The sequence below is a fragment of the Drosophila tropicalis genome, unplaced genomic scaffold (assembly GCF_018151085.1).
Source record: "Drosophila tropicalis isolate 14030-0801.00 unplaced genomic scaffold, ASM1815108v1 contig_859, whole genome shotgun sequence".
Classification (NCBI taxonomy): domain Eukaryota; kingdom Metazoa; phylum Arthropoda; class Insecta; order Diptera; family Drosophilidae; genus Drosophila; species Drosophila tropicalis.
In genome coordinates, this window is record NW_027173353.1 from 2,447,842 (window position 1) to 2,471,872 (window position 24,031).

General features: G+C 42.1%; 6 protein-coding genes across 8 annotated transcripts; 2 read left to right on the forward strand and 4 right to left on the reverse strand.

Moving 5' to 3' along the window:
* Nucleotides 1-261: 261 nt before the first annotated feature.
* Nucleotides 262-2,512, forward strand: LOC137581822 (JNK1/MAPK8-associated membrane protein). Of its 3 annotated transcripts, none has more exons than XM_068296170.1 (6): nt 262-472; nt 534-667; nt 729-941; nt 1,007-1,179; nt 1,246-1,380; nt 1,436-2,512. In XM_068296170.1, the coding sequence occupies exons 1-6, from the start codon at nt 368-370 to the stop codon at nt 1,585-1,587; spliced, it is 912 nt and encodes a 303-aa protein (XP_068152271.1). In that variant the 5' UTR covers nt 262-367; the 3' UTR covers nt 1,588-2,512. The 3 variants fall into 3 exon arrangements, with proteins under 3 accessions (XP_068152271.1, XP_068152272.1, XP_068152273.1); XM_068296171.1 differs by having other exon boundaries at nt 414-449; XM_068296172.1 differs by lacking the exon at nt 262-472 and having other exon boundaries at nt 561-673.
* sip3 (septin interacting protein 3) lies at nt 2,189-5,036 on the reverse strand. The gene is made up of 6 exons (XM_068296169.1): nt 4,589-5,036; nt 4,475-4,531; nt 4,220-4,408; nt 3,342-4,161; nt 3,071-3,276; nt 2,189-3,006 (listed from the first exon to the last, which is right to left on the reverse strand). Exons 1-6 carry the CDS (start codon nt 4,712-4,714, stop codon nt 2,509-2,511), a joined length of 1,896 nt encoding a protein of 631 aa, XP_068152270.1. The 5' UTR covers nt 4,715-5,036; the 3' UTR covers nt 2,189-2,508.
* Nucleotides 5,037-5,654: 618 nt separating this feature from the next.
* On the forward strand, nt 5,655-15,163 carry Ets96B. Its single transcript, XM_068296940.1, has 7 exons — nt 5,655-5,784; nt 10,465-10,969; nt 11,037-11,219; nt 12,198-12,327; nt 12,453-12,499; nt 13,735-14,521; nt 14,584-15,163. Exons 1-7 carry the CDS (start codon nt 5,767-5,769, stop codon nt 14,969-14,971), a joined length of 2,058 nt encoding a protein of 685 aa, XP_068153041.1. The 5' UTR covers nt 5,655-5,766; the 3' UTR covers nt 14,972-15,163.
* On the reverse strand, nt 5,906-7,974 carry LOC137582921 (uncharacterized). The gene is made up of 2 exons (XM_068297705.1): nt 7,304-7,974; nt 5,906-7,236 (listed from the first exon to the last, which is right to left on the reverse strand). The coding sequence occupies exons 1-2, from the start codon at nt 7,347-7,349 to the stop codon at nt 5,906-5,908; spliced, it is 1,377 nt and encodes a 458-aa protein (XP_068153806.1). The 5' UTR covers nt 7,350-7,974.
* On the reverse strand, nt 15,162-17,142 carry Ude (Uracil-DNA degrading factor). Its single transcript, XM_068296941.1, has 3 exons — nt 16,914-17,142; nt 16,680-16,860; nt 15,162-16,048 (listed from the first exon to the last, which is right to left on the reverse strand). Exons 1-3 carry the CDS (start codon nt 17,053-17,055, stop codon nt 15,406-15,408), a joined length of 966 nt encoding a protein of 321 aa, XP_068153042.1. The 5' UTR covers nt 17,056-17,142; the 3' UTR covers nt 15,162-15,405.
* A 277-nt stretch (nt 17,143-17,419) lies between these two features.
* On the reverse strand, nt 17,420-22,849 carry polybromo (protein). Its single transcript, XM_068296419.1, is given in 4 exon segments — nt 17,420-18,058; nt 18,060-19,913; nt 19,968-21,577; nt 21,642-22,849. Coding segments are annotated over 4 exon segments (5,004 nt in total). The 5' UTR covers nt 22,627-22,849; the 3' UTR covers nt 17,420-17,503.
* Between the last annotated feature and the right edge of the window lie 1,182 nt (nt 22,850-24,031).

Consider the following 24,031-nt stretch of genomic DNA (forward strand, 5'->3'; position numbering starts at 1 on the left):
ACCAGAGATTCTGAACGTTGCCAGAAACAAATTCTAATAGTTTCTAGGAAAACACGTCAAAGAGCAAAAGATTGCACAGAGAAATATATGTGACGTAAATGATAATTTCAATCGCCTAATTTCTAATTTGTTTAATTAATGCTTATTCCATTGACTTAAACTGAATACCCTCTTGTTTGCTTTAATTTAAACCTCTAGAAATAACAATAAAATTAATGATTACGTTCAGTTCATTATATGTTCTGGCGAAAATTGATGACGTAGACACTCAATATGAAGCAAAGAATTGCCTATCTTCTGTCTGTTGAAATCCCACACTGACTTCTTTGGGCGCTTTAAGAGTCGGACAACTAGTGGGACTAAAATTATGACAACAACTATCCCAAGTCGTTGTCCTGGCGCCTACTGTGGACGGTCCTTGCTGGAGAATGGAAGTTGGAGTAACTGCGGTGTGTGCTCACGCGGATATCGGGTATAAACTTGGAATATATTTATTTTAATTTTTGCTTATGCTCATTCGTCGCCTCTTCCAGGTTGATGAGAACTATGCTTGTACACCTTGTCGTGATGAATTAAGCACATATTCCTGGCTGTACTTGGGATTTATGACAATGTTGCCTCTAATGATGCACTGCGTCTGTATTGATATGGACGCCAAAGATCGAAAGTGAGTGTAAGCCGAGTGTTTTTAATATCGAGGTGTAGGTTAACAAATCGTTGCTTTGTAGATTTTCTCGGAAGCAATTAATCCTTACCGCCAGCGCATTTATCGAGGTGGCTGTGTCAGCTATTTTATCCACACTCTTCATGGAGCCCCTCTGGGAGTTGCGGCTTTATGCGTGCGATGTGCGAAAACTAACCGATTGGTACACTCTGTTCTATAATCCTCAGCCCAACTACGAGGTCCGAGTGTATTGCACCCAGGAAGCAGTCTATCCCTTGTAATTAAGATAACGTCCTAAGTCCTAGGTAGCGAAATAATTCATTCATCTTTTCTCTACCGCAGACAAACTGTAGTCTTGGTATTTTATTTTCTGTGTCTGGTTAATATGTTTCTTATTCGTCCTCTAATCTGCATATTGATGGATGTCAAAGGAAAGAGCAAGGCACCAATCTACTCAGCACTTTACTTTCTGCCGCTTCTTACCTTTATTCACGCCTTGGGCGGTGGACTTATATGTGAGTGGCAGGGGAAAAAGTGAACATATCTTTATATTAATTTTATCATTTAATACGGTCTTTCAGATTATTCGTTTCCCTATCTCAGTGTGGCTATATCGATGGTCGCCAACGCCATTCACTATTCACTGAAAATAGATCAAACACTAAAGGCTCTTGTCTGCTCTTCAGTTGGGGAGCTGAAGAATGTCGTCATCATTAGTGAGTATCCTTATGGGTATCTGCAAATTCTGTAATTACAATTATTTTGTTACAGCGGTGCACTGGTTATTGCTTGCCTATGGCATTGCCTCACTTAACTATCATTATGCCTTTTTGTGCCTTGTGCCGTTTCCCACATTATTCTATATATTAACTGTGCGCTTCACAGATCCTGGCGAATTTCGTGAGATAGAATCGCGTATTTGATGCGGAGATGTACAAATGCACGTATTTCACGGACGCGGCGGGAATAGGCGATCCACTGTTGTTATCTATGTGTAGTATGTGTGTCGTTTAATTTATTTTCACTTAGTACCTAAGATACTTAACAATCTAACTAGCTATATATGTATGTATGTGTGTATATTATATTGTGTGTAGTACGTAGTGTATATTGTATCGTCCAATATCATCATTGCATCATTTTGTTTTTAATTATATATATTTCACATTAATTACATTAAGTGACAATTTTCGATTCATCAATTCTTTCCCAAATGGAACTTTTGTCAGGGACTAAAACTGACTGAAGCCTAAAAATTAAAATAAAAATTGCATGTCCTTGTCCACTTGAAACCATATCGCAATCAAACAACCAAATTTATATTTGTTTAATCAAAAGATTATCATTAATTTTTGATTTAATTTATATAATCTTAAAGTAGACTAAAAAAAGGTTTCCTCTTATCAAGGAACTGAGAAATACATCTCACGAGCTCGTATTGGCTTTTAAAAATCAATTGGGCAAATTTACTGAATAACTAACTTCGTGTTGGCGATAGTTTTATATGTAGGTAAGAATCGATGATTTGAAAATTGGTGTATAGTTTTATATTTCACATTAATTATACACATAAAATAATATTAAATACAAATCATCAGTTTTTTTTTTTTTCCATATCTAAAATAGTGTTCTATACCATTTTTTTTTTTTTTACAATTTGCACACGGCGCTAGTCAGATCCTTCGTTGCATATGCCATTCCATGACCACATATTACATATTTAATTATATGTATCTATGCGTTTATGAGCCCATACGTGTATGCAAAACATAAACCATATAAATTAACAAAAGTCAAAAGGAGTAAACAAAATAAAATATTCCGGTTACCCCTGGAATTTGAATCTAATCTGGGTATGTCGACGTGGTTGTTGAATCTGCTTGTGGCTTGTTGCGCTCATCTAAAAATTTCAATCGTCGCTTTCGCAACACATTCAGCTCCGACGATTCCTCATCGCCGTTATCTGCCTCCGAAGCGTCTAGGCAGCTGACTGTGGCTTTCGATGGAACGTCGTCCTCCTCGGCACCCAAATCTTCAATAGTAACTTGTTCTCCTTGGCCGGCATTCGCTGTGGTGATCACAGTTGAAGGTGCATTAATTTGATGGGCTGCGTATGCAGCTGCCGCAGCCGTTGATGTGCTGGGCTTATCATAGACTGGGGCTTGCACTGGTGCCGCTGATGAAGAGCTGGATGTGGCACCTTCAGAATCTGCTGTTGCTGACGAAGTTGCCGTAGTAGCAACTGTTGGCACTGGTGTTAGCTGCAAGCGAGCCGTCATATTTTGATACTCATTCATTAAAATGCCTACAGAGTCCATCATGATAGTTATGTTGGTCAGCAGCTGGAATATTAAGATCCTTAGTGCTTTCTTTTGTGGAGTGTTAGGGTTACTAAATGGTTCTTACTTTTAAGCGTTGCTCAATATGTTGCCTTTGTTGCCCCTCCAAAGCGCGTAATTCCTCATCGGTGAACTTGGTCAAGTCTTGTGGCACTGGTGGTGGGGTTACAAGCGGTGTGAAATATTGAAATTGTGGAGGCATCATAAACGTCGATAGCATAGGCATGGGTGGTGGAGGTATTGGTTGGAACGCATTCAAATTGGGCAAGCCATCTAAGAAAGTGAAATTTCATGCATATGGAGAACCAAATATTCATATTCGATAGCAACAAACTCACTAGCATCGCCAAAAAGATCAGCAAAACTGGGTGCAGCAATATTGGCTCCTGCTAATGGTCCATTGGCTCGACCGTCATCCGCTGGCACAGCTGCTGGGGCTGCTGCAGCACCCACGGGCGCTTGATTGGCTGCTACAGCAACAACAGGATCTTCCGCTGGTCGTGGCATTGCTGTGGAATTGATAGCCGGAGTCCGTAAAATATTAAGTCGACAGGTAGGACAAGTCTGCTGGCGCTGGAACCACGAGCGTAAGCAAGTCGTATGAAATATATGTCCACAGGGTAATTTTTTTGAATGGTTGACCATATCCTCGCGACAAATGATGCAAATGTTGTCCGACTGGCGAAGCTCCTCGGGCGTAGCATCCGGATATAATGTGTTCATATTGCGTATTGCGCGTCTAGACATTATCACATCGTTCAGAGCCTTGCGGAAATTGCGTATCGTGAAGAACATTGGTCGGAATACGAACATGGGTAAGGCATAGATTTTTGCCATGATCAGCACAAACAATACATAGAGCACAACCTTAATGAGGCCAATAACCAACTCGGTGTAGAGCAGGAATACGGCTTTATTTTCCCAAGGCGTATCCGTGCGCATCTCGGCGGCATGCAAGACATATTTAATGGCGGTGCTGGCGATGACTGTTAAAAGGATGGCATATTCAAAACCAAACACTAGCTGTACAGTTGGTCCTCGTACAAGTGTAGAGTTATAAGCGTGCATGAGCATACAATAGTCTAGAATGCCCAGCATGGTCAGAAGGCTTCCGACGCGTATGTGGAACAGCCAGCCTAGGACAGGAGAACGTTCCATCTGAAGTGACAAAACCGGTTAACTATACATAACATACATATCGTATGTGTTAGCTTACAAAGTCCACTCGCTCTTCGGCCAGCCAATGGAATGATTTGAGAAATAGCAGCACTGTAAACAGAGCCACAAATCGGGGATTGAAGTCATCGCGAAATACAGTGAATGCCAGACACGTCTCCGTTAAGGCATACCAGAAACGTTCTAGCAGGTGTTCGAATTCGGCGGCACGCAAAGTACCAAGGAATATCTGAAATTGTCGAATGGTTACGGCCAATTATCTCAATTATCATGCAACATTTTTTCATTCACCCACCTTGCGCAAAAGCTTTCCAAGCATAAAGACAATCACAAAGAACTGTATATAGATGACCTGAAAATATACACAATTAGATGGAAGTTTGATATTTGATGAGGATCCCCAACTCACTGCCATGGATGCATTCGATTTGGTGATGTAGACTACTGCCGGATAGAATTGTTGCTTTTGAAAATATGCATTGCCAATCACAGCGCTGGTCAGGGCCATGCAGACGCTTGAGATTAGCAACTGCATGTTGTCACTGTTGGTAGCAAAGGCAGCCAGCTGGCTGATCGACTCTAGAAAGATGTTAATTTTGGCTGCACTTCCCCTTTACTTCTGCTTGCCGTTGCCTTTCCTTTTTTGTTAGGGGCTGGGTTGTGCCTGCTGTTGTTGCTAAATTGATTCACAACTGATCAAATTTAAATGCTGTAATTTTTGCCGAGTCTAATGGTTGAACGGACTTGTTTTGCCATCGAAATTTCTTATTTTATTTCCTATTTTTCTTAATCACGTACACGTAGGAATTTAGCTGTTTAGCGTTAATACACCCTGTTTGACTAATAATAGTGGGAGAATATTAAACCCTATTTTGTTTGCGAACCCTGTTTGAACTTACTTGAGCTGTCTGGCAAGGCCTACTACTTTATGTTTCAATTTGATGGCAACTCTGATGACTGTTTTATTTAAAATTCGAATTCCTTTATATTGTATCGCATTGGAAGGATTTGATAAACAATATATTTGAAATATTTATTTATTATGATTTCTTTAATATTTATAAAACATTTAATGTTGCTTTGATGTATTATATGTGTAATTTTTCCTACATTTTTTAAACATTTATTATTATTACCTCTCTTATTTTGCTTCTTTATTTACCTAATATTCTTTATAAGACAAGCTACCGCCCATGCTGTTATCCTATTGGCTAACAGTAACATTATAGATGCAACCAATCACTTTCTTCAGGGGGCGTTACGCGCCTGCGTATTTATTGCATCAGCATCCTTTCTTATCAACCCCCGAATTGGGCAACAGATAAATCACATCCGTCTATAAGGGAATTCGGACCGGGTCTACAGTTACCACGGATACGTCAAAACGGTTGCACAATGTTAACGGCATGCTGGTCACAGCCGCAAGTGAAAGCCATTGATTGTTTAATAATTCAAAATTATTGATGCTCGACGAGAGAAACCAGGTGAAATCCTATTAGTGAAAATTGTTGAAACGTCGAGTGAATCAAGTTCAAGAGTGTGTCCGGTGGTATCCCAGTCAAGCGTGCAATCCGTCGAGTTAAATCAATGGATACGGCTAAATTGGTAAGATTATATAATCAAAATTTAAACCCAAAAATATCATGTGATTAAAGATTGGTTGTAAAGCTTTAATTAAATCGGACATAAATAAATATAATTAAATCCTAAGACATTCATATGTGAGTCAGCCATAGCTTAGGGTATATCCCATATTTTCCATCAGCGTCTCCTTAATAGCCGGCTGGAGAGCTCGCTGCATGTAAGTCGTTAACAGACCACGTACGCCCATGGAGAAAAGTTTCTCCAGCTCATTGGACAGGGCATCGCCCACCAATTCCTCGCGATCGCCGCTGGTGTTTATGGCACCACCAGCTGCTGCGCCACCACCGCTAAATATATCTGCAAAGGCTCTGGCATCCGGTTCAACCAGTTGCTGCAGTTGCTCATCCTCAAAATAGAGAACGTCCTCACTGAACCTCAACTCATCATTTCTGGGCGGTGCTGGTGCATAACGTCGCCGGCGACGTCTTCGCTTGCTGAATTGCCGTCGATAGAAATTGTCGCCATTCTTGTCAAAGAATTCACTTGAATCCTGACTATGGCTATCACTGTCCACCACGAGACTCTCATCCCTTTGCGTGGTGTGCTCCTGCCCCAAACGTATATCGTAGTCCGGCTTATATTTACCCCAGCGTTGAGCTTGAGTTCCGGCGGTGCCAAGAATCACATTCGGTTCACCCAATTCCACTTGAGGACTCGTGCCGAATCTCCGTTTGGAATTCTGTCGCAGTCGAATGCCACTGGGTCCTTGGCAGCCATGGGCAAACACGGATATGAACCCGGGCTCAGCAAAGTGTGAGTCCGTTCGCACTGAAGCAGCTCCCAGTCTTCTTGACTGTTCGTATGAAGGGGAAGATGAACCGGAACCTGATTCAAAGCCAAGTGGCACTGTTCGAAACTCAATTCCGGCATGCCGTAGTCGAAGAATCATGTGACAACGTCCGCCCATCGGCTGCATAACCACTTTGCCACTCAATGTTAGATCTGGAAAAATTAGCCGCGTATCCAGTGTCGAGTTCTCTGTACTGAATTTGCACTTGTCGATCTCTACCCAACGCGAAGCCGACTTGGCCGGCGGTACGCGTACTTTCAAATCCTCCACATCCACCCGGGATATTGATGACAATTTATGGGGTTTTCGTGGCGACGAAAGCAAATCCTCCAGTTCAAGAGCACCATCGGTGTTGGTAAATGGATAGGGGCGTCCACTTCTTTGCAGTTTCTTGCCATAATAGCCGCGTACTGGATAATACGAGCTGCCCACATTGTAGAAATCATCCTCGGGCTCACTGTTCTGACCATAGAAGCTGTTATACAATTGATACGGACTCTGCCGTGGCTGCTCCCACATCGAGCGAGCACGAGCCGACGAGCTGCGCCGTCGCATATGTTCCAAAGCATTCTCCAAGCGATTAGAACATCGATGTGGCAACTGATAGGGTTGAGAGGTGACCGCTAAATGGGACAAGAAAACTTGTTGCAGTCAATCGGAAAGCAGGGCGAAAGCGGAAAATGAACTTACCCAGAGAGCAGATAAGCACCAAACCCAAGCTTATATATCCTGGCATCGCTCCAAGTCATTAAGACCTCCGAACTCGTTCGCAGTTGAATCGAAAATGCGACATCAACGCATGCGAGACCAAGAAACTGGCTCGGTTGCGCTTCCATGGCCACAAGAAGAGCAGCAGCAGCTCCAATACAACTCAGCGCTACAGTCGTGTCACTGTCTTCCATCATGTGCAGTGAAAGTGTTTTCCACGACAACTCAGCCCAGCTCAGCGTAGAGACCCAGAGCCAACTCAACCAATTTGCCGCACCGTGGAAAAAAAAAAAACAATTCACAAAATATAAAACACAAATGAAGAAAAAGCATTGTCTTCTGACTTTGGCTAAGGCTGCTGCAAAGTAGATCAATCCCACATACAAACAAACGTTTCGTAATGTCGAGCAACCGATGCGGTGTGGTGTGGCGGGTGGGTGGTTGGGCATGCGTGGTTACTCCCCACTTCGTACTCCCAACCCCGTTGATCTCTATATGCTGGGCTCCTTCATGATTGCTGGGCCAAAGAGTTCAAAGTTGATTCATCTAACGGATGAGTCAGTCAGTCAGTCAGTCAACAGACAACTGAAATCAACTTAAGTCAGTTCACTTCACCACCAAGTTTGTTTTTTGGCCAATTGCAGTTGTAATAGGCAGCACAAATTAGGCCCCAAGTACTTATAAATAATTGTTGTATGGAAAATGTATAAACTTGAAATTTATCCATTGATATTTTAAAGACCTCGATATAATAATATAAAAAGTAGCAAAGTACTTTGAAATTTAAAGTTATAGTTTAATTTATCTAAATTAAACCATTTAAAGTTAAGTATACTTTATTTTGCTTCAAGTCTTTTTACAAATTTTGAAGATACATGTTAAAGTTTTTTATATTAGGAAACCTTTCCTAAGCTAATTCTTAAATTTTCTTTTAAAATTTTCACCAAAGACAAAAATATATGTCTAGATGTCAAAGAACCTCTTAACAAAACTCTCGGAGCTTCCTATGAGTTAACTAAAGGTTTCTTTTAATTTATGACTATAGAAAAATTTCTTTCTATCAAAAATTAACCTCTTACTTGTTTGGAGCAATATTTAAGACTTTTTCTTTAAAATACTTTTGAATGCCAGAACTAAAATTGGTATTAAGGTAGGTTAGATCTACATTGCTGATCTCTACCTATCTTTAGTCTAACATTGTAAGTCTTCTAAGCCAACTCAGCACTTAATTGGTTATATTTTCGTAATGCACTTAAAATTTACATTTCAAAAACGTGAATTTTAACATCTAGACATCACAACTGAAGGTGAATATTTATCGCATAACTCCATTAACAATATGTTTTTAATCTTCTATTATTTATATTTTAAAAATGACCAATAAATTGATTCATTTCGGGACTTTTGTTAATCCAAAGTTCTGTGACTCTCAAGACCAACTCAAGTCTGGGATTAAAGTTGACTTAAGTTTAATTAAGAGTATATACTATATATAAATTTTCCCCATTTATACATGTTTAAGAAGTATTTTAAAGTCGTCTCTCGTTAGAGATTTGTGTTGTTGTAATGGGTGTTTCTTTAGCTTTGCATCACGTTTCAATTTGGTTGCACTACCTGTTTTTGGGCTTTGGATTTTGACACACGCGTGCCTAGTGACAACGCTTGGTTGCCCTTGCCTCCTCTGGCTAAACAGAATGACAATAACCACTCTTACTGTATAGTTGGTATATACTTATAATGGTGGTAATTTGATTTTACAAATCGCTGGCTTGCACTTATTAAATGACACCCACCGTCACCGTGTGGCATATTTTGTGGCAATTTTTTATGAATTTGTAACAACAAATGGCGGAAGTTTTTTTTTTGTTTCGTTGCCTTGAGCTTGTTGCTGTTTCGTTTGTTGTTTGTTGCAAAATTAATGAGATTTATAAGTTTAATGTACCCCATTTACATAACTCATCCTAGTCGTTGGAGAAAGCTGCAAAAAAAATCAAGTTCTGCAACTTCTAAATGTGCCGCTTTCTGCTCTTCCACGTGTGGAGCCAACGGTTCCCTTCTCCGATGGGTCTCCATCTCTGCCTCTCGTCTAGGCGAGGGTCTATCTATGTAATTAAGGGTAACTATCGCACAAATGATTCTCTCAAATGCTCTAGTGAGCAACGTTTTGTTGTTCCAGTTTTCCACTTTGAAATGTTAAGAAAAGGTCTTTGAAAAAGACAGATGAGATCAGGATAGGGACAAACAATTTGTTGCATTTCTTTTTTCCTTTTTTTGAACAAATCGTATAGTGACCTATTTCTTGAAAAGCAAACAATCTAAAATCATTAAATATTTGACCGAACTGATTTTCGTTTGCTTGTGCTTGGGCCTGATTACAATCAGCCTAGGTGGAGGGAGATATAAGAGGAGTTAGGAGAGATATCTAACTCAGACACTTAAAAAGTGAAATGAGTCAAAGTGAGAGTGGTGGTGTCTAATCCAACTATAAACAAAGGTTTAACCCCCTGTGCAGCTCATTAAATGAAGAAATGTCAATAAACCGACACCGACTGGGTTCATTGTGTTGCTGGTGTTACTGGTTGCAGGTGTTGATGATTTTGCTGCCGTTGTCGCTGCTAGTTGCTGCTGGTGTCTATCATTCTTTCCTTTCTTTCTAGCCAATTTTTGCACTGTTTGTGACAATGGTTCATTACCTAATGGGCAGTTAGCCACATATATTTGTGAAAGACAACTCCACAGCAGAAATAGAAGTAGAAGCTGTTAAACTAATTGCCATTAACACCAACAACAACAACAACAAATAGTCCACACTCGAGTATGTCAATGTGACGAACGAATTGTTCATGGTCTTTTGTTTTATTTTTTTTCGCTTTCAACCTTAACCTAACCATAACCTGTTGGCATCATGGGCATGGATATCATCATACACAGACTCTCAGGCACTCAGCAGGTGGCTTTAAAGTTGTGGGGTAGACCTAGTTCTAGCTAATGGGGCTTAGTCCACCCTTAAATTCTCAAGACAACTCACGAAATTGATTAACTAAATTGACAACTAATTTGCCAAAAAAAAACCGAAAAGAGAAAGGCAACCAAAAACTGATGACAATTTCCTGCTGCGTCTGGCTTTCCATTTCCTTATTCAGACCGACTACAGTGAGGCGAAGACACATCTGGAGCAACTGCAGCAGACGCTCACCCACTTGGACCACACCCATGGACATCCTCATTCCCATTCCCATCCGCATACACATCCGCATCCTCATCATCATCACCATCACCATCATCTTGGATTGTATCATGGGGCGGCAAATACATCCACCATAACCACAGATTCGGTGGTTTCCTGTGTTAGCTCAACATTGCCATCTGTGGGTAAGGCCATTGCCTCATCCTCATCCGGTTCATCAACTTGCCTTAACCTGGAGGATCGTCGGAAATGTCACAGTCATAGCAATGACCTCGATGTTAGCCACACACTGATGGAGGCCATTTGTATAGGCCAAAAGTCGCCACCTTGTTGCTTGGCATTGGCTGGCAATTCATCGCCGCCGGTTCCTATTGCTACGGCAGCTCTTATGAATGTCGCCGCATCTACCGCATCATCCGTATCGAATGGAGTTAGTGCTTCCGCCGCCGCTTTATGCAATGGTATCCATTTTCCCTTTATCGAATCATTCCTTTGACTATCTAATCATTTGATTTGTAATTTCTTCAGATATAACAAGGGAATCATCCTGGTATGCCCACCATCATCACCACCACCATCATCATCACCAGCAATTGGCCGATGAATTGGTCATGTATGCAACGCCCACACCAACGGCAGCAGCAGCGGCGGCAATTGGCAAATTCGGCCTAGACACATCCACGGAGGGTTACTTGAACGCAAGGTACAATGGTAAGCGTCCAAGTCCATACAGTCCATATCTGCACTCTGTCTATCTATCTATCCATGTCCCCCCCAGCTCTAACTCAAGAACTCTCTGTTTGCTTTTGCTATTTACACGTTTTGTTTGTTAATTTTCCATTATGAGTTTTCAAATGGGTGGTAGTTGGTCCTTTGGCCCATTCCAATCTCCTACGGGGGGAGGAGGACGAGTGCTCGCCTCTGTTTATGTTTCGTTTTTGTTTAGCTTCTTTTTTTTTTAAACTTTACACACGAGTTTTGTTTTCTTAATAAAATATTGGTAAATGAAGTGTGCCCTAGCCCCGAGAAAGTATACGAAAAGATTTCGTAATTTGGAAACATTTATAAGCTTATAGCCAGTGGCAAGGGAGTGAGGAGGGGTCAAATTGGCAATCTATAAATTTTTAAGGGTCCATGTCAATGTTTGGACAAAAATGTTGGATGATTTTTAAAAATGTTATCAAAAAAAGAAATTAAGGGTCCTTCATATAGAACTCTGAGAAAAGAACTAAAAAGATTTTCACATGTGTTTTTTTTTAAACTTTACTTTCCATAACCATAAAGATGAGTTTCATTTTCATTTACTTCTCTTTCAATGTAATTTACTTGATTTTGATTAAATACAAATTCAATGTCATGTTTCTTGAGATAGTTTATGGAATTTCTCGTTTTATGTCGCTTGATTGAGTGAGGGGAAAAAACATTTGACTTTCAATATCTATATTTAGTCCTGGAAGTCTCACTAGACATTTTCTATATGGCATTGCATTTGACAAGCTCGATTTGTGTGCTCAAAGATATCCCGGCGTGAGCGTTAATACGAAATATTATCTAACAAAAGCCACGCCTCTCCCTCCTTGGCATCTAGAAGAAGTTTTTCTATGCCTTTTGAGAAAGAAAATCGCTTTCCAAAAGAAAAAAAAAACCCACTGATTTCTTCTTCTTTTTTCACTCAACTGAATTTTGCAGTTAATGTCAAAGGCGTGCGCCATGAAAGAACATCAGCAACATTTTTCGATATACCCGCTGTGACGCATCCGCACCCGCATCCGCATCAGCATCCAGGACATCCACATCCACCGCATCCATATTGCTATAGGTGAGCCACAAAATTGATTCTTATTACCAGACAAGACAAGGCAACTTTAAGTCAATCAACTTGTTTCATTTCTTCGCCATGGATAAATTTCAATATTTTTCATTTATGTGTGTGCTTTGGGCCAGGTTTCCATCATCGCCACCCGCGGGCATTTTAAAAAAGAGCGACGAAGGTAAGCAAAACAAATGATATGAAAAATAAGAGAATCTATTGATAAAAAACAAAAATTAAAGCCAGTATATTCATCATTTATTTAAATTTATAAAGCATGGAGAGGGGGAGGGAGTTGGGCAGGTAGGGGGTGGCTAAGGGGCCGGAGGACACTACGTGCCTGCATATCAATAGTATAAAATTGACTTCTTTTCGATTGCTGGCGTAATTTACAATAACAAAATATCACCGGTGTTAGTAACCGCTAATCCAATTGAATCTTGGAATTCAATTTTAAAAGCAAAACGCACAGATACTTGTCTGCTAGTTGGCCTCCGGTATGAGCACGGCATGAAGATGGGAATGGGAATGGGATGGGGTTTGGGATGCAGTCAACAAACAAGCGACTCAATCACAAGCCGCTAAAGTAAAGAGGCAATGGGGATTGGGAGTGAGCGAGGTAGCTGGGTAACTGGGGGTGTCTTCTTCGTTTGGGCAGAGCCAACAGGTTTTCATTGTCGATGATGTTTTTACTTGTCCTCGACACTTGCTCATGGATTATGCAAAGGTATCTACTGAATTTTTAATACCTCGAGTCATGTTTGCCCTTTGCCAGCTGATGTGATTTTGAGTGCGCCGTGGAGGTAAGAGGTAAAGCCCATCCATGGCTCGGTGTGTGGGAGTGATTCTAATGAAAAGGGCGAAACATTGGAATGGGTAAAAAGTGGAAAGAGTGGCGGGCATTGAGGCTGTTGTTGTTGTTGTTCTCGCCTCCCCCCGCTTGGTAAATTGCAGCATATTGAGCACATTTTCCAGCAACTGGGAATACCTACCTGAGGGTGAGAGTGCTTGTATGATGAGGGTGTGTGGGTGGGGAAGGAGTTTGAGCTGGTTAAATAATTCATGGCTGCTAAATACCTTGGCCATTTAGCGTAAGGCAAACAAAACAAAAACACAACCATCTAATTGTATCATTAACGATGTTGAAAATGCTCTTCATAATAGACAATAGGCCTTATTTTTAGCTAGACTATAAATAGGCAACACCAAAAAAAGAGTCCACAGAATATATATATTAGGTGTATCTACCCATCACATAGCCAATGGAATAGCTGGCATACCCCTTTATCTAGGCAGGGTAGTAGGGTAATGAGTGGCCAAACCAATCTACCCCACCACATTCTTGTCCATTGTTTAAATGTGCATGAAAGCGGCTTTTATTTTTTGTCTGTTACCTTAATGCCTGATCTCTTGCAGAGGCAACTGCCGCCGCTGCTGCCTCTGTCGCCGCCGCAGCTGCTGCTGCAGCCGCTGCCGTTTACTGCAATGAATCGTCTGCAACGGCTTCTGGCCAGGATCAGCAGCAGTTTCAACACAATACCAAAATCGAACATGCCGATTCTACAACAACAGCACAGCAGCAGCAGCAACAACAGCAGCAGCAACAAGAACAGCAACAGCAACATCAACAACAGCAACATCAACAACACCAGCAGCAACAGCAGGATCTCCTTCAGCAGCAGCAAGTCTCATCACTTCATTCCCATCATCAGCACAGTCATGAGCAATCGACACATCCGCATTTAACTCCTTTGCACGCTGCCTCCGCCTTTAAGTTTAGCCACACGGCTGTCATATCCAGTTCGGCTGTCTATGCCGGCCAACCTCCACATTACTCCTCACACCAGCAGCAACAGCAGCAGCAACATCATCATCATCATCAGCAGCAGCAAACCACATCCCAATCCAGTCATCCCGCCATCTATCGTGATCTCTCACCTAGTACGGTGGCAGCATCAGCAGATTCGGATCTTAAATACGACACTGGACCCTATAATGCCACCATCTCGTCCACTTATCCATCAGCTCTGAGACCCAGTGTGGTCGATTCGACCACCTCCAGTGATACAGAACTACGTCTGGATCATTTCTATGCCAGCAATGGCATCTCCACCAGCAGTAATGGTCAGACAATTAGCCAACGTCGTGGTTCCCTCCAACTTTGGCAGTTTCTGGTGGCCCTTCTAGATGAACCCACGACCAGGTGAGTATCCAAATTTATTCATATACGCAATGCTTAGCTAACTTAACACACTTTGCCTTCAGTGCCAGTTGCATAGCCTGGACAGGACGTGGCATGGAATTCAAGTTGATCGAACCAGAAGAAGTGGCTCGACGTTGGGGTCTCCAAAAAAATCGACCAGCCATGAACTATGACAAATTGTCGAGAAGTTTGCGTTATTACTACGAGAAGGGCATCATGCAAAAGGTCAATGGAGAGCGTTATGTCTATCGCTTTGTCTGCGATCCCGATGCCCTCTTCAACATGGCCTATGGTCATCTAACAACCACCTCAGCCAAAGGAGGAGATCAGCATCATTTGACACTGTCGTTAGCCAAGTCGCCACCAGTTTCCGCTGCCACAGAGACGCATCGCGTGCCAAAAGCCACAGCAGTTGATTATTATGATGGAGGCTTGCATAAGTATCAGTAGATGATGGGTATGTGAAATGGAAAGGTGGGTATGGGAACGGTTGGTAGCGTGTCCATGAATTTTGTAAATTGTGTAATCTATTTAATGTGGATGTGCATGTGTGTGCCAAATTGCAAGAGATCGTCCTTTTTGTGGTTAGATGAGCCAAAAAACCTACGAAAAAGGATTGGCTTACTCAAAAATTTCCAAATTTTCTTTCGGATTGTAAAATTTATATTTGTTCCCAGAATTGTGATGATCTGTAGACTCATCTAAGCCAGATCTTCTAGATTCAGCGCACATGCAGCCATATTTATATATACATATATATATATATATATATACATACAAAGTAAACATATACAGATGATAATTATGTGTCCACCATTGTAGATGTACTTAGTCTGCGTTGAGGTTGAGTTAATAAAAATAAATTATATAACGTTTTTCGTTCGTTATTCATCTTCTGTCTTCTTTTTCTTTTTGGGTACAGCTTCCTTTTCATCATCATCATCATCGTCAACGTTGTCACTGTCGGTGCCGGGGTCACTGCTACTGTCATCTTGCTTACGCTTCTCTGCCGTCTTCTTGGTCAGTTTTTCCACATAGGCCTTTACCTTATCCTGCTGTGGACTATATGCCCAATGTATCAGTTCCAAATGAAGCTCTGTAGGTGCTCCCGTCTCGGCATCAAATAGTTTAGCATTCTCATTTTTGATTTGTTCCAACAATTTGGCAATTTGACGATTACGCACTATATCCCAACTGGTGGAATCATCATCTTTGGGATACATGGTACGCAAATGTTTATAGTTGCCCTTGGCTTTGGATCCGCCATATGCGGCTAGGAACTCAGCAGCCAGTTCCTGTTTGGGCTCTGGCAATTTAGCGACTATAGAATATGCTAAATAGGCACGATTATCCTTGATGCGATTCTCTGTCTCGAATTTTTCCAAAAACTCCTCCAACACCTGAACGGCCTCCTTGATGGCATTGATCTTGTCCTCATTTTTGGTACCAGACAGCACACGCTTCGAACTGCCAATTAGTCCCTTGATGGCCAGTCTCTGATAATCTGGATCACGTTCAGCCAAAATGCTAAAATAAAATTAGAGGTAAAATCATATATAAACTAAGGAATGTTTTGTCATATAGAGAATTTGTCAGTGGCGTTTCCAAAGGGGGTAGTTCTCCGAATAAGCTATTAATTTATATTGAATGTCGATTCTTACAAATGGATATTTTGAGTTTCATTTTAAATACCATTTTGAAAGAATCTTCCACATTTTTTCGAATTTCTTTGTTAAAATGTTTTTCAAAAAAGAAAACTTAGCATCTAACATCATTTAGTATCTTGAAGACCTATTAACATCTTTGGCTAATTCGTTAAACCCCTTTTAGTAATGGAGATTCCAAGCTGAATGCCTACGCTTCTGTCACCTACATATAATTCCCAAAATGCTTTTTGCCCACTGAGAAAGAGAAGCATTCAATAAAACCCCAAATAGCAAGATAGAGAGAGAGAGATGGAGAGGACGGGGAAAGAGCTAATGTGAGGGCAGCAGCGGTCTCTCTATATCGAAATTAATGATACTTCCGAATACAACGAAAATGCGTCTCCGTTAAAAACACACACACAAGCACTATAACTGTGACATGACATCATGCCCCACGCTGTGCTGTGCGGCTGAAGGTCGCCTCTTTAGTATGAGACCCGCCTCCATTTTACCTTAGTGTTGCCTCGGCAGCCGCCTTGTCCTTAAAACCCAGACCGGGCACTGTTTCCACCTTATCCTCATTGTCAGTTTTGGCATTTTTATTTGACGCTCCGCCGCCATTCTCTTCCAGCCATTTCTCAAAGACACCAATGGCATCATTGATATTCTTTAGCTTCTCTTCGGCCTTGGTCACTGTAAATGCAAAATGTTAGCCAGGAACAGATTGCAGTTTTTAAATAACTTACAGGTCAACACTCGTTTGGCACGTCCCAGTAGACCCCGCACTGTCAGCTTACGGTATTGCATATCGTGCTCCTCCAGGAGTCTTAAGGTCTCCAATGCCTTTTCCATATCCTTGAAACCAAATTTCGATTCACCCTCCGACATGATGGACAAATGTATTAACTACTTGTTAGGTCTTGACTGTGCGAGCAACCGAGTGCGACTGTTAGTCGTCGGATTCGGCCAGTTGTTGGTTTGTCTTTTGCCTCTGAGAGCATGGGAGCAGCAATGAGCGCAAGTGAGACTAAATATATTAGATAAGCAACACAAAATAACTGGGTGACAGCTATGAGGAAGAGGCCGAACCGGTTTGTTGTCGGACTTGCTTAGCAAAACAAAGAAACCAAAACATACCCCAGACCATGGAACAGACGACCGACCCATGACGTCATGGTGTTGCCTCAAAAGCTGATAAGCCCCAAAACACATACATATGCTCTTCATAGTTTCAGGGCTGGAGATTGATTAATTATACATTTCATTTTTTTTGTTTGTTTATTTAGTTAACATTGAATTCGAAACGCTTTGGATTTGATGAGGATTTAGAGACACACTAATTGCAACTTCTGCGGATTAGCAAGACATCATCGAGCATAAAGTTTCTTAGATGGCAGAGAGCCTGCACCACATTCGCCTGATCGCGTACATTTGGACCGAGCCAATGTTCCGGTAACTGCAATTTGCCATTAACCTGGCTGGGCGTCACATGTGCCAGGGATCGCCGCCAATTGTTATTGCTGGCCTGCACGTTGAGATGGCTGCCCGTTTGTAGGCCCTCGATATATTTGATGTACGCCTCCGAGTGTATGACACGATTGTTACGCGGTGGCACGGTCACAAACATCGGCTCTGGTGGTGGACCCAACACTATTGTCTGATGCTGGAGCGGTTGATGCTGCACAACATTCGGCACATTCGGATTGGGATCCCGTGGTGAGTGGGCATTGCCTGACTGTATAGACACACTTGTGGCTAATTGCGGCATTAGCTTCTGTTTGCGCTGGATAAAGTTCTTGCCACGCTCAACACTGCCTAGTGGCTTGCCGCATCTGCTCAAATGTACCTCCCGCACATGCTTAATGAGACGAAGGCCATTGGGAAATGCCTGAGATGTTTTTTTTAGTCCGCGGACAATTGCGCCACAAGCAGACATATTCGGCTTCGACGCCGGCCTGTGGATGGCGTTGTATGTGGCCAGTGCCATCGGCCATGCAGTGTTCCGTACACTCGGACAACTCTTCAAACTGAAAATCGCATTTGTCCCACATACATTCATATACCATCGGCGGGCCAATTGGCTCCTGAGATGCAGCATTCTGGGGCAAGGGACTGCCGCTGTTGTGCATTTCATCCATCTCACTACGACGGAGAGCAGCATTCTCTTCATTTTGCTTGTTGGCTCTGTCCTCCCAACTCTGTTTGACGCTGGAGGGGAGATTCTTCCATTCGTTACCCACCATGCGGGAAATGTCACCAAATGAGGCATCAGGATTACTCTGGCAAATGCTCTTACGCACCTCGCTGGAGTAGAGTATATAGCCAGTTAGACACTTTTTGGCAGATTTTGCCGGCTTCACTTTTGAGGTAAGCGGTGTCGAGTTGACCGATGGAGCTGGGGATGATATTGCTACAGTATCGGAACTCAAGGATGGCGTGTCCCCATCCATTGAGTCTTCAAGCATGCCAAGCTCATTGATCTCACTCTTTACTTCTTTGGCTGGTTTGATCGGGCTCTTGAAGTAAAATATCTCATCTTCGGTGACGGCAGCGCTGTGTTGGAATTTGCGCATATTGCCGGCCACCAGCTTTCGGAGAGCCTTCTTCAGCTCATCGTAGACCGACTCACAGATGTAGACATCACTTTCCGGAATTTCGGTGGGCCGTGAGCTAATAAATTCGGCATACTCCAATACGGCGCAACGCCCTACAATACCCACAACGGGACTAATCTCCTCCACGGTGCTGAGCAGAAGTTCTTGGCGAAAGAATTGCTTGCCTAATGTGGGCGCCGTCTCACTGGGTGCCAATAGCCATGGACCTCTGAAGTAAGATTTGCCATTTTGTTCCCAAATTTGTTGCACTTGAGCCACCGATTGTTTGCCTGTCTGCGTGGCTACATAAACAAAGTCGCCCGTTTTTATGGCTCCGCTGCAAATCGTGTTGTACTGCTGATAGTAGACACTGTTGTCCTCGGCATTCGGTGGTGGATCGCATGGAACATTCGGCTTCTCCTTTTCCACCAAAGACTCCTGCAGTTTTAGCTCCTCTAGTTCACCCTTATGCTTCTCGATACGTTCCTTAAACACGGACATTACCCGTTTTAGCTCCAATGGCTGTTCGCGAGGAACAAATTTTATGGAAGCGCTCTCTCGGGCATGTGGCCAGTTCTTTAATTTCTTAAAGCAGCGACCCTGTAGATTGTACCGCGATTCGCAGACGAACACATCCTTTTCCGGCAGCCTCTCGGGGCGCATTTTAATGTAGTCCTTAATGTGCATTACATAACACATGCCCAGAACTTTATCCATGGAAATGGTCTGCGAGATACTGCTTTTAAACACTTCTTTTTCGAGGAATTTGCGAGTGGTCACATGATACGTTTCATGGGGACGCACAAAGATCGAGGCCTGCATCAGTTTCTCATTAGTTGGCGAAGTCCAGAGCCTTTCGATGCAGGCTATTGCTGGAATCTTATTCTCCGGCATTTGTATATAGACAAAGTCACCGGGTGAATAGACTTGCTGATTGATGGTCATACTTTCGCCCTTATTGGGCCCATTGAATTCATCCTTTTCCTTATCCTGCTCTAGATCTTGTTCCTCTCGCTGAGCCTTCTGCTGACGCATCACTTCCACATTGGCCAAGAGACGATCGACAGTAAAATTTAGCGCCGGCGAACTTAGAGTATCCTTGCACAGTTCGTCTCGTTTACGTATAAAATATGTCTGCAGTTCAATTGAATCCTAGAAACAAAGAAATTAGTTACGAGATAACTTTATTTCACGCCATCAACTCACCTGAAAGATATCAGAGTCCGTTCGGGATAATTTACGTGCACGCTCCATGCATGCAAATATATCTTCTTGATATATATCTAAGCGTTTATAAGCTCCTTTGTCAAGTCTCCGCTTCACTAAATCCAGCGAAATACCTCTCACTTTGTCACCTTCACCCAGCTCATCATACTCGGGCAATTCGGCCAGAGAATCGGAGTAACAACGTCCCTCCTCGTCCTGATGATTGTAGAGCGTGGTAAATAGCGATAGGAACAATTCCTGCACTGCTAGCGGCACGTCGGGCAATGAGTCACGTTCTGGACGCAACTGCTGCTTTAATTGCAACGTCAATTGCTGCAGCACCAACGCATCCTTGTAGATCTGAGAATCGGGCTCATTGTATTTACATGCATTCTCCAGCATCAGTAGGAAATCAGCCGCCAGCTCATCAATAGTATCGTAAAGTGATTGCTTCAATTTTTGGGCAATTCTTTCCATATCCATGGGCTCTTTGATAATGTCATAGTAATCAGGATATTCACTTTTCGATGGCAATTTGGTAAAAATAAGCGACAATTGACGCTTTCCTTTGGGCTCCTGATACTCTCGAACGGACTCATAAAACTGCCACAAACGATCAGCCACAATGGTTGTCTTCAATTTTCTACCCAGTTTTGTGTATTTCTGGACCGGCTTCTTAACTTCAGCCAGGCCAGGGAACTCTTTCAGCTTTTCGTTAAGAGCTCGCTCCAGAACATTGGCATCTTCGTAGATGTTGGAGCCCTCCTCATTGTATTGCCGACAATTGGAGAACATAAGACGATAGTCGGCCACTACATCCTCCACTGTGGCATAGCGATCGCTTTTTATATTATGCTCAATAGTATTCATGTCAATTGGATTTATTATGACATCATAATAGTCAGGATAAACTTTACGCGGCGGTTTCTCCATAAACATCTCAATCGGTCGACGATTCCCAACCGAGTAGTCGACCAAACTTTTCTGAATGGATAGAATCTTCTTCTTAATTGCAGCATTGATGGCAATACGATTCGATTTGGGGGAGTTAGAACTATTGCTGGGCGTATGAACAGTGGGAACATTCGAAATGGAGTTTACACGCGGTCTGCCTGGCTTGCGCTTCTCTGGCTGGACACTAGATGCCGCAAACGCTGTCGTGTCGCTCTCTGTCTCCTGGTCGTCTAGGTCATCTTCTTCTATATCGCTATTCTCCTCAAGCGATTCTTCAACTAGTTTAGCATTCATTAGCTTCAACATTTTAACCGCATCCTTGTGTGTGCGATGGGTGGAGGCAAATGCCTTCTTGGCATTATCCAGCATTAGATACAAGTCTCCAGTGAGATCACTTATGTTCGCATAGTCACCCTTCTTTAACTTGGTATGAATTTGACTCATGGAAATGGGACGTTTGATGAGCTCAAAGTATTCGGGATGAAAGCGGCGCACTGGCAACTTCCACAAAGAGTTTCCCAGTGGTGGACCAGTTATGCCCGGATGTTCCGCCGTACCGGGTGCATTATAAAGATGATCGAAGAGAGCCCACATAGGGCCCTCACCACGTTTGCTAGTCTCCTCATCATCGGAGCTATCGACCTCCTCTTTCAGGGCTATTGAAAATCAAACAAAGAACTTTTTAGAATGGAGAAATAGGATGGATTCCAAATCTCTTACCCGCAATCGCCGCACTGGACAAACTTTTAATGCGTTTTGTTAATTTCACCGCCTTGCCGGACTCCAGTTCAGTACGGCGCTGGACAAAGATCCGTTTTAAAGCCTTGGCATCCTTATAGATCTCGGAACCTGGCTCGTTGAAAAGGCAAGCATTCTTCGTCATTTGCAGTAGGTCACGCTCCATTTCCATCAGGGAGGAGTAGGCATTCATTTGAATTTTTGTTGCAATTAAACGCAAATCGATTGGATGCTCAATCACGTCATAATAATCTGGATAGATCTTCTTGGACGGAAGCAGTTGGAACATATGATGCATTGGCCTATCGGACGATGCATCGGTAGCCGTCATTACGGAGGCAAAGAGCTCCTCATAGGGGTTATAGTCATCTTCGAGATCACCGCCTGGCTCAGTGCTAGTGGTTAAACGCCTCACATTTCGTGACATGCGTTTGGCTCGAGGCTCTTCCTCGATTGAGGCTGCAGTTGCTGACGTTGACAAGCCATTTGCCTCCAAGATGCGCTGCCGCTGGGTCTGTATATGCTGCCACAGAGTCTGTGCATCCTGATACTCACTCGATTCGGGCTTATAGAAAGCCTTAGCGTTTCCAATTAGTAATTCCAAATCACACATAAGATCATCAACATCGTCGTACGAATCGGTCTTAAGTTTCTGCTGCACTTTCAGTAAGTCAATGGGATTGACCACCACGTCATAGTAGGAGGGCTCTTGGCGACGCTTTGGCGCCCGTATAAACGTATCGCAGAGCATGGAACCATCCTCCTTTTTAATATTTCGTATCGAATCGTACAGCTGCTGGCATAGCTCTGTTGGGTCGAGACGGCGCTTTTTTCGCGCCGATTGGGTAGACGTCGTTGTCGACGCCACTTGAACCGGTGATTGCTCTGGCGTTGAGTCGTCCAACTGCAGTGGATCCTCGTCCTGTCGACTCGATATTGAGCTGGCCCGTCGCTTGCGACTGAGCATGTTTATATATATTTATACAAGACTTTTTACAATTTTCGAAGCAAAAACAAGACGACGCGCACACACTAATTTTTCTGCCTATATTAGAGCTGGGAAATCCATCGATGGCTCCATCGATAGTATCGATGGAAATTAAAAAGTGCGATAGATCGATGGAAATTTTTCGATGGCGATCTATCGAACTAGATTCTCTTTTGAGACTGAAGATCTTAATGAATTTTGTTTTTGTTTGAATATGATGTTTTTGTTTGAAGTTGAAGTTTTTGGTTTTTTGTTTCAAATGTTAATTAAATAAATTTAAAAACATAAATAACAATTTTGTATTTTATTTGAATAATAATTCGAATAACCATTTTAAATTTTCGATGGAACCAAGGAAAAAGGGTGTTCCATGGATAACGATGCTAATGGTGACTCACTTAAAAAGCCTGACATCTGCAAAAAAGTACAAATCATGCGAGAGTCAATAAACATTAACATTTAACATTTTTTATTTTTATTATTATTATTATTCTTGCCCTCTCGCCGTAAATTTTTGCCCTCTCGCCGTAAATTTTTGCCCTCTCGCCGCAAACAAACGCCATGTTGACGTTGAACCCAGTGAACATATTTTATGAATGTATATATTTACTGGTATATGTATATGTATATTATATTATTTGAAATTTTGTATTATATATGTTATGGTTATGAATTATATTAATATATTATTATATGTATATTATATTATTTGAAATTTTGTATTATTTTAATGAAGGTTAGTATTTCAGCTTATATTTATAATAAATATTTTAATTTGATTATTTCGCTCGTTGAAATAATCGATTATTTTCATTTTTTGCGATTAATCGCGATTAATAATCGCAAGGAAAAAAATAATCATATGATAAAATAATCGATTAACTTATTTTTTTTGCCATCCCTACCTTTCGTTTCTGTTTCACGGATTCTGGCAACACTGGTCTTGCACGATGTTGCCATACAGTTTGAGTGTTGGTAAACGACCGACTGGGAGTTGATGTCAGTGTTGGGTAAATGTTTACTACTACTACACGAGATTTCAGTGTTGAAAAGTGGACAAATCGGGTAAAGCTAGATTTCAGTGTTGTCAAACGCAATTTTTTATTTGGCGCGCTGTTTGACTGCTCTGGTAGCCAAATATTTTAATCTAAACTCTAAAGTCGAGGAATATTCGGCTGCTCTGGCAGCTATAGTCCCGCTAAAAATATTAATTTTCTTTTCTTAATTACTCAAAAACTAAGAAATAAATCGCCAAGGCGCACTTAAGGTCGTGCTCGTGCAATTTTTCTCTTTCTCGTTTGATACCAAAATTATGTAGTTTTGGGCGTTTTGGGCCCAAGTTATAGTAGTAAACATTTACCAGATACAATAATAAAGAGTTAAT

Excerpts from the sequence above, each read along its gene's own strand:
- LOC137581822 (XM_068296170.1), top strand. The coding sequence starts at position 368 with ATGACAACAACTATCCCAAGTCGTTGTCCTGGCGCCTACTGTGGACGG. Across the intron at positions 668-728 it reads ATGGACGCCAAAGATCGAAA|ATTTTCTCGGAAGCAATTAA; the intron begins GTGAGTGTAAGC and ends GTTGCTTTGTAG. Across the intron at positions 1,381-1,435 it reads GAAGAATGTCGTCATCATTA|CGGTGCACTGGTTATTGCTT; the intron begins GTGAGTATCCTT and ends ATTTTGTTACAG.
- sip3 (XM_068296169.1), bottom strand. The coding sequence starts at position 4,714 with ATGCAGTTGCTAATCTCAAGCGTCTGCATGGCCCTGACCAGCGCTGTG. Across the intron at positions 4,532-4,588 it reads AATCGAATGCATCCATGGCA|GTCATCTATATACAGTTCTT; the intron begins GTGAGTTGGGGA and ends GTATATTTTCAG. Across the intron at positions 4,162-4,219 it reads CCGAAGAGCGAGTGGACTTT|ATGGAACGTTCTCCTGTCCT; the intron begins GTAAGCTAACAC and ends TTGTCACTTCAG.
- Ets96B (XM_068296940.1), top strand. Across the intron at positions 11,220-12,197 it reads CTTGAACGCAAGGTACAATG|TTAATGTCAAAGGCGTGCGC; the intron begins GTAAGCGTCCAA and ends TGAATTTTGCAG. Across the intron at positions 14,522-14,583 it reads CTAGATGAACCCACGACCAG|TGCCAGTTGCATAGCCTGGA; the intron begins GTGAGTATCCAA and ends CTTTGCCTTCAG.
- LOC137582921 (XM_068297705.1), bottom strand. The coding sequence starts at position 7,349 with ATGCCAGGATATATAAGCTTGGGTTTGGTGCTTATCTGCTCTCTGG. Across the intron at positions 7,237-7,303 it reads GGTGCTTATCTGCTCTCTGG|CGGTCACCTCTCAACCCTAT; the intron begins GTAAGTTCATTT and ends TGTCCCATTTAG.
- Ude (XM_068296941.1), bottom strand. The coding sequence starts at position 17,055 with ATGTCGGAGGGTGAATCGAAATTTGGTTTCAAGGATATGGAAAAGGCA. Across the intron at positions 16,861-16,913 it reads TGCCAAACGAGTGTTGACCT|TGACCAAGGCCGAAGAGAAG; the intron begins GTAAGTTATTTA and ends TTGCATTTACAG. Across the intron at positions 16,049-16,679 it reads GCTGCCGAGGCAACACTAAG|CATTTTGGCTGAACGTGATC; the intron begins GTAAAATGGAGG and ends ATTTTATTTTAG.